We start from the raw sequence: 7,647 nt of genomic DNA, 5'->3' as shown, positions 1-7,647 counted from the left end.
CCCGTGCGTACCAGGCTGCCCGGACCACAAATCCTCAATTGGGCATAGAGCAATCTGTAATCTGTCTGTTCTGGTGAGTACTCTTCTGAAGTAAGTGGCCAGGCTGGACGCAGCTGCAACGCCCTTACTGACCTCCACGGGACGCCGTGTGAGAGTCCTGCCTGTCTGATTGTGTCTGTCCGGCGCCGATGTCACTGTGTGTGTGTGTGTCCACTGTGCGCTCCGTGGCGGGGTGGGGGAGAAAGACTTCCTGCCTCATTCTCCAGGTTGTTCGGAACTAAGACGGGTTTGTTCTCCGCTACTGTGTCAGGAGCATCCAGGGTTTTGACTGTGTCTTTTTTTCCGTTTTTGTGTCGACTGTGTGTGCGCATCTATCTACTATTTGTTCCGTGAGGGGGGGTGTAAATTCCTGTCTCATTGTCTAGGTCGTTCGGAATTGAGGCAGTTTGATTCCCCTCTACCCTGTTTTGACTGTGTCTTCCCTGTGTCCGTGTTTGGTCCTTGCTTATGTGAGCACGTCTATTTGTTACTCTTTTCTTTCTCAGTCCTTAATCCACCATGGGACAAGGACCCTCGAGCCCTAAGCCAGGCTCCCCTCTCTTTATTGTCTTACGGGACTTCAAACAATATCGGCGTATAGCAGAAGGTTATGGGTTTCAGGTTACTAAAAAGAAATTAGCTCTCCTTTGCCAACAGGAATGGCCCACCTTCGAGGTAGGCTGGCCCCCGGGGGGTACGTTTGACGTCTCGGTGGCCGGCCGGGTCAGGGGAATTGTCTATGGTATACCTGGCCACCCCGATCAGGTCCCCTATATCACCGCCTGGATTGATTTCAAACCCCCTTCGGGACCACTACAGGTCCAGGCCCTTTCAAAACTAAGACCAGGAACGGAATCAAAGACGACCTTTAGCCGCAAGCCTCCCGAAAGTCCTAAGGTCGTCACACAGCTTACTCCTGTCTTACCACCCCCTGATTCTGACCCCCTAGATCCAGCTGAGTACTCCCAGTCCCAGGTTTCAGATCCACCCCCGTACCCAACCTCAGGGTCTCTGAGCCCCTCAGCCCCTCCTCTGATAAGTCCACCCCATACTCGAGCAGGTGCTCCTTATGGCCCTTCTAATTCCAGTTTGACCCCAGATTCCACTGTGTCAGCGTTTCCCCTGCGGCAAGTTCCTTCCCCTCCTGGAGAATCAGGGAGACCGTTCATGGTATATGTTCCCTTCTCCACTAGTGATTTGTACAATTGGAAACAGCAAAACCCATCCTTCTCTGATAAGCCCCAGAGCCTAATCTCCCTCCTAGAGACTGTCTTTTATACTCATCAGCCCACCTGGGATGACTGCCAGCAGCTCCTCCGGGTTCTTTTTACAACCGAGGAGCGTGACAGGATTCTTTTAGAAGCCAGGAAGGGAGTCCTGGACCCAGATGGACATCCCTCTACTGACCTGGGGCGCCGCAACCACATCTTCCCTGAGAACCGGCCCGACTGGGACCCCAACACTGATCGCGGTAGGGAAGCACTGGACAGGTATCGCCAGTTATTGCTGGGAGGGTTACGGGCAGCAGCACGGAAGCCAACTAATATGTCCAAAGTCAGTGAGGTTAAACAGGGCAAGGATGAGTCCCCAGCTGCATACTTAGAGCGCCTCTACGAGGCATATCGAACCTACACCCCTATCGACCCAGAGGATCCCAATAACCGGAGAGCCATCGTAATTGATTTCGTAGCCAATTCAGCTCCGGACATCCGTCGGAAGCTACAGAAACTTGAAGGTTTTGAGGGTAAAAATCTGACTGAACTCATGGAAGTGGCCAAGCGGGTGTTTGACTATCGTGAAGAGACTCAAGACAAGCAAACTCGCACGGTCGCAAGGGCGGTAGTGGCAGCTTTAGCACAGGTTCCAGGGGAGGCTCAGAAGCAAGGGTGGAAAGGAAGGCGGGAGGGCCCAAACGCTGGGCGCCCCTATAAGGGTAAAGGCTTGGGAAGGCCTCCTTTAGCTCGGGATCAGTGTGCTTACTGCAAAGCCATGGGTCATTGGAAATCTGAGTGCCCTAATCGCGGGCTGAAAGAGAAGGCAGAGCCGTTATTGACTTTGAATACAGACTAGGGGTGCCCCGGCTCAAAGTCCGTTGTGACTCTTGACCCCCTGGAGCCGAGGGTTACTCTCAGTGTTGGGGGTCAACCTGTCTCATTCCTAGTCGACTCTGGAGCTGCGGCATCGGTCCTGAAATCCCCACTGGGCTCCCTCTCATCGTCCACTGTGCAGGTCCAGGGAGCTACTGGACGAAAACAGTCTGTACCCCTCACCACTTCTCGGGAAGTCCGGTTAGGGAAGGGCCTAGTCTCCCATTCTTTTCTAGTAATGCCTGATTGCCCTTACCCCTTGCTTGGCCGAGATCTCCTACACAAGCTTCAGGCTATCATTTCCTTTAAGGGACCTAACCCCACTCTCGGGTTTAACCTGCCACAACTTGTTCTCACCTGCCCGTTGTCAGAGGAGTCTCGTCTCCTCCCCCTAACGTTTTCCCCAGACCGCCCCTCGACCACCTCCACCCCTACCTCCCTAACTCTGTTGAACCATTTCAAAGGCTTGGTTCCTGGAGTCTGGGCTGAGACCAACCCGTTTGGTCTAGCAGGACACCAGCCCCCAGTGGTGGTCCAGCTCTCGTCCACAGCAACCCCTGCGCGTGTCCAACAATACCCGTTGACTCGAGCTGCCCTTTTGGGCATCAAGCCTCACATCGATTGACTCTTGGCGGCAGGCATTCTACGACCCTGCCAGAGCTCGTGGAACACCCCCCCCTACTTCCAGTTCGCAAGCCCGGGTCTGGAGACTTCCGTCCTGTCCAGGATCTACGAGAAGTCAACGCCCGGGTGGAAACTGTACATCCTACTGTGCCAAACCCATACACGTTGCTATCTTCCCTGGACCCTGCTCGGACTTGGTATACTGTTTTGGACCTGAAGGATGCTTTCTTTTCCATTCCCTTGGCACCAGTAAGCCAACCTATATTCGCTTTACTTGGACAGATCCTAACACTGGGACATCCTCTCAGCTCACCTGGACCCGGCTTCCCCAAGGTTTTAAGAACTCCCCTACACTTTTTGGCTCAGCTCTGGCCTCCGACCTGGCCGCCTTCCGGGTCTCGTATCCGGAGGTCACTCTCCTCCAGTATGTTGATGACCTTTTGTTAGCTACTTCCTCTGAGGCAATATGCAAAGATGCAACTCTCCACCTTCTCCAGCTGCTTGAAGCTTCCGGCTATCGTATCTCTGGAAAGAAAGCACAACTGTGCTCTCAATCCGTTGTTTACTTGGGTTTCACCCTTCGTTCTGGTCAAAGGTTACTGTCTCGGGGGCGTGTAGCTGCCATTTTGGGCATGCCCGCCCCGAGGGACCGCCGCGGGCTCCGGGAATTCCTGGGGATGGCTGGATACTGTCGCCTCTGGATCTTGGGGTTTGCCGAGGTTGCCAAACCCCTATATGAGGCCCTAACTGGTGAACCCACCCAATTTGTTTGGGGACCACGGCAGCAGGAAGCATTCGACAAGCTCCGAAAGGCGCTGTCCAGCACGCCTGCCCTCTCCCTGCCAGACCTGTCCAAGCCCTTCCGCCTCTATGTGTCTGAGTCTCGAGCTGTGGCCAAAGGGGTTCTGACCCAGCCCCTGGGGCCCTGGAATCGTCCTGTTGCCTATCTCTCCAAGCAGCTGGACCCTGTGGCTTCCGGGTGGCCCTCTTGCCTGCGAACTGTGGCGGCCGTTGCCGTCTTGGTTAGGGAAGCCGCAAAGCTCACTTTCGGGCAGCCTCTTGAGATTTCAGCATCACATCATCTGGAACAGCTTTTACATTCCCCGCCGACAAGATGGATCTCAAATTCACGCCTGACTCATTACCAATCCTTACTCCTAGATTCCGCGCGCATCTCTTTTGCTCCTCCGGTCACACTCAACCCGGCCACCCTGCTCCCTGACTCCCCTCCTTCCTCCCCTATACATGACTGCCTGGACACACTGGACTCCATCCACACGTCCCGCCCTGGACTTACTGATGTTCCTTTAACAAACCCCGACCTAGTGCTCTTCACAGACGGCAGCAGTTTTGTTCAGGAGGGGATCCGTAGGGCGGGTGCAGCCGTGGTCACTCCAGTTGAGACCCTCTGGGATACCGCTCTACCCCCTGGCACATCTGCTCAACGTGCTGAACTCATTGCCTTAACTCAAGCCCTTAGACTCTCTGCAGGGAGGCGAGTAAATATTTACACAGATAGCCGCTATGCCTTTGCCACTGTTCATATCCATGGATATGTATATCTCCAAAGGGGTCTGTTAACCTCGGCGGGAAGGGAGATTAGGAACAAGAGTCAGATCCAGGACCTGCTGGATGCTGTCTGGCTTCCCAAGGAGGTGGCGGTAATTCATGTTCCTGCTCACACCCGTGGAACTGACCCCCAGTCTCTAGGGAACGCAGCAGCGGATAAGGCTGCCCGAGCGGCTGCCTGCAAACCCTTGATACCCGCTATGGTCGTGGAACCTGAGGGGATGCTTCCTGTCCAACCATCTTATCAATCCAGTGATCCGGATGGCACCCCTGAAAAGGGGGGATGGAGAAGACACCCAAATGGCTTGCTAATTCTGCCCAAGGCACTGTTGCTACCCCTATTGATGACTCTTCATAGCCTTACCCACTTAGGCGGAACCCGGCTTTACGACCTGGTGAGCCGACACTTCTACAGCCCTGGGATGAAGCAGGCGGCCGAGGAAGCCGCAAGAAGGTGCCTTGCATGTGCCAAAGTCAACCCACGATCACAATCAAGGATACCAACTGATAGACCACGAGGAACATTTCCTGGCGACCATTGGGAAGTAGACTTTACTGACATGGGAACTGGGTTGGGAGGGTACCGTTTTCTCCTTGTATTCGTGGACACATTTTCTGGATGGCCAGAAGCATTTCCAGTCAAAACTGAAACTGCAACCGTAGTGGCCAAAAAGCTGTTCTTTGAACTTATTCCTAGATTTGGCCTGCCGGCCTCGATAGGCTCTGACAACGGCCCAGCATTTGTATCTGCAACAATTCAAAGCCTATCAAAGATGCTGGGATTGAAATGGAAATTGCACTGTGCATATAGGCCTCAAAGTTCAGGGCAGGTAGAAAGGATGAATAGAACTCTAAAGGAACACATTGCTAAACTTAAAATAGAAACTGGCGATAGCTGGGTCAGTCTCCTTCCCTTCGCCCTCCTCCGGGCCCGGTGTACTCCCAATTCCTCAACCCTCTCTTTATCTCCATACGAGATCCTCTATGGAGCCCCTCCTCCTATTATTCCAAGAGTATCTGCAGCTATTTCAGCCCCAGATTTTACTAATCCGACTCTTCTTAAGTCCTTCCAGGCTTTGCGTGAGGTCCAGAACGCTGTGCGCTCGGTCCTGAAAGCTGCGGGGAAAGAACCAGCCCCTGCAACCTCATCGGACGCCCTGTCACCGGGAGACTGGGTCCTCACTCGCAAGCTTCCAGCTGGACCAGCCCTGGAACCACGGTGGACGGGCCCGTATCAAATTATCCTCTGCAACCCCTCTGCCGTCAAGGTTGCCGGCCGCAAGGCATGGATACATCGGTCACACATCAAGAAGGCCCCAGAGCCCAACTCCACCGCCTGGACAGCAGAAGCAGTGTCCGACCTAAAGCTTCGACTCTCCAGAACTTGACTCTTCTTCTCTTTCTTTTTGCTTGTGAGGTGACTTTGGGTGACCCCTATAGCCCTACCCCATCCAGGTGGATTCTCTCCCGAACTAACGATGGGACCACCGTCCAAGCTCTCACCAGTTACGGAGCCCCCACTTTCAGGTTTGACCTCTGTGCCCTCTTGGGACCAGGATGGAATCAAAACCGGGCTATGCGGGACCCTATCGCTGGGGGATGGGGATACTGCCCCACTTTTCCCACCACTCCAACCATACCCGGGGTAGGGGAAGTGAGAATCAGAAGTATTGAATTCTATGTTTGTCCGGCCACGGGGAATCCTTCCTGTCAGGGTAGTAATCACTTTCACTGTGCAGAATGGGGTTGTGAGACTGTGGCCAGGTGGATTCCTAGAGGTGGCCGAGACCCCCTAATCACCCTGGAGAGACAAAGCCCCCTCCCCGCCTCCTGCTGGCCTGGGAAATGTAACCCTATGATTCTAACAGTCAAGCAGGACACTGATGACTCTTGGAATCTCGGACATTCTTGGGGTTTGAGGTTATACATGACTGGATGGGATAACGGGGTCCTTTTTACCATTCAGAAAATCGCAGTTTCCACCCATACACTCCCCATAGGACCGAATCCCATCCTTAACCCACAAGCCATGTTGACTCTCACCCCACCATCTGTTAGGGACCTGGTACCAGAGGCTCCCGAAAATCCAGAGACCCTCACTAACCTAGGTTCCCCCATTTTTGATACACTCTCTGCTGTCCACTCATTCCTAAATTTGTCTGATCCAAACATAACCACCTCCTGTTGGCTGTGTCTGAATCCAGCTCCCCCCTATTTCGTAGGAATTGCTATCGAACTCAACATCACCTCTGTGGGAAAGTTGTCTTTAAGTAAGTCCAAACAATCCTCTGCCATACCTGCCCGCTGTAACCCAGACAAACCTAGACTTACCCTAGACGATGTCCAGGGCAAAGGAATGTGTTTGCTCGGGCCTGACTACCCGCTGCGGTCCTCCCCATTCAATGCTACGTGCACTTCAGTCATTCTTATTTCCCCCACATCCAAAAGCTCTGACCTCCTGTTAACCGCCCCACCTGGAGTATGGTTCGCTTGTACCAGAGGACTCACCACCTGCATACAGGACATTCGTTTCCTCAACCCGACCGAGCTCTGTGTAGTGGTGCGTGTCTTTCCTCAGGTATATGTCTACTCAGAGGAAGGGGCAGCTGAGCATATTGGCTTAACTCGCTCCAGGAGGGCTGTACCCTTTTTGGTTCCCATACTGGTGGGACTCGGAGTGGCCGGCTCCGCTGCTGTTGGGGCCTCAGCCCTGATACAGGGGAAAGCCAACTACGGTGCCTTGAGTGCACAGGTAGATAGGGACCTATGCTCCTTGGAAGAGCTAGTCTCACACCTTGAGACTTCCCTAGACTCTCTGGCCGAAGTGGTTCTCCAGAACCGCCGAGGCTTGGACCTACTGTTCCTCAAACAGGGAGGCTTATGCATGGCGTTGGGAGAAACCTGCTGTTTCTACGCCAATCGATCTGGAGTTATTCGGGAGTCCTTGCAAGCCTTTAGGCAGCGGTTAGATGAGAGGGACCGCGCACGGGCAACGGGGTCTTTTTGGTATCAGACCCTATATAATTGGTCCCCCTGGCTAACCACCCTACTCTCCGGAGTGGTGGGCCCTCTGGCCCTTCTCCTCCTTGGGTTACTCGTGGCCCCTTGTCTCATAAAATGCATCACCCGCTATGTCCAGAAACGAGTGCAAGCACTCCAGTTGTTTGTCCTGCGTCAATCCTATGCTCCTCTGGACTCTGATGAGTCCCCCGTCTGACTCTTTTCGTCCGTGAAAAGGGGGGAGTGAAGTGGACTGAGTTGTCACAAAAAAAAAAAAAAACAACAACCCCCTAGCCTAACCTCCTCAGTTTCTACTTCAAAGGATCGC

At 53.8% G+C, this 7,647-nt stretch overlaps 1 protein-coding gene across 1 annotated transcript; it reads left to right on the top strand.

Annotated features, from left to right (window-relative positions):
• Positions 1 to 12: 12 nt before the first annotated feature.
• LOC114034271 (endogenous retrovirus group S71 member 1 Env polyprotein-like) lies at positions 13 to 7,536 on the top strand. Its single transcript, XM_027849867.1, has 2 exons — positions 13 to 73; positions 5,384 to 7,536. The coding sequence occupies exon 2, from the start codon at positions 5,605 to 5,607 to the stop codon at positions 7,534 to 7,536; it is 1,932 nt and encodes a 643-aa protein (XP_027705668.1). The 5' UTR covers positions 13 to 73; positions 5,384 to 5,604.
• The last annotated feature ends 111 nt before the right edge of the window (positions 7,537 to 7,647 follow it).

Source organism: Vombatus ursinus, unplaced genomic scaffold (assembly GCF_900497805.2).
Source record: "Vombatus ursinus unplaced genomic scaffold, bare-nosed wombat genome assembly UNPS02008959.1, whole genome shotgun sequence".
NCBI classification, from domain to species: domain Eukaryota; kingdom Metazoa; phylum Chordata; class Mammalia; order Diprotodontia; family Vombatidae; genus Vombatus; species Vombatus ursinus.
The sequence above is the reverse complement of the archived record's forward strand: the minus strand, read 5'-3'. Positions and strand labels throughout refer to the sequence as shown.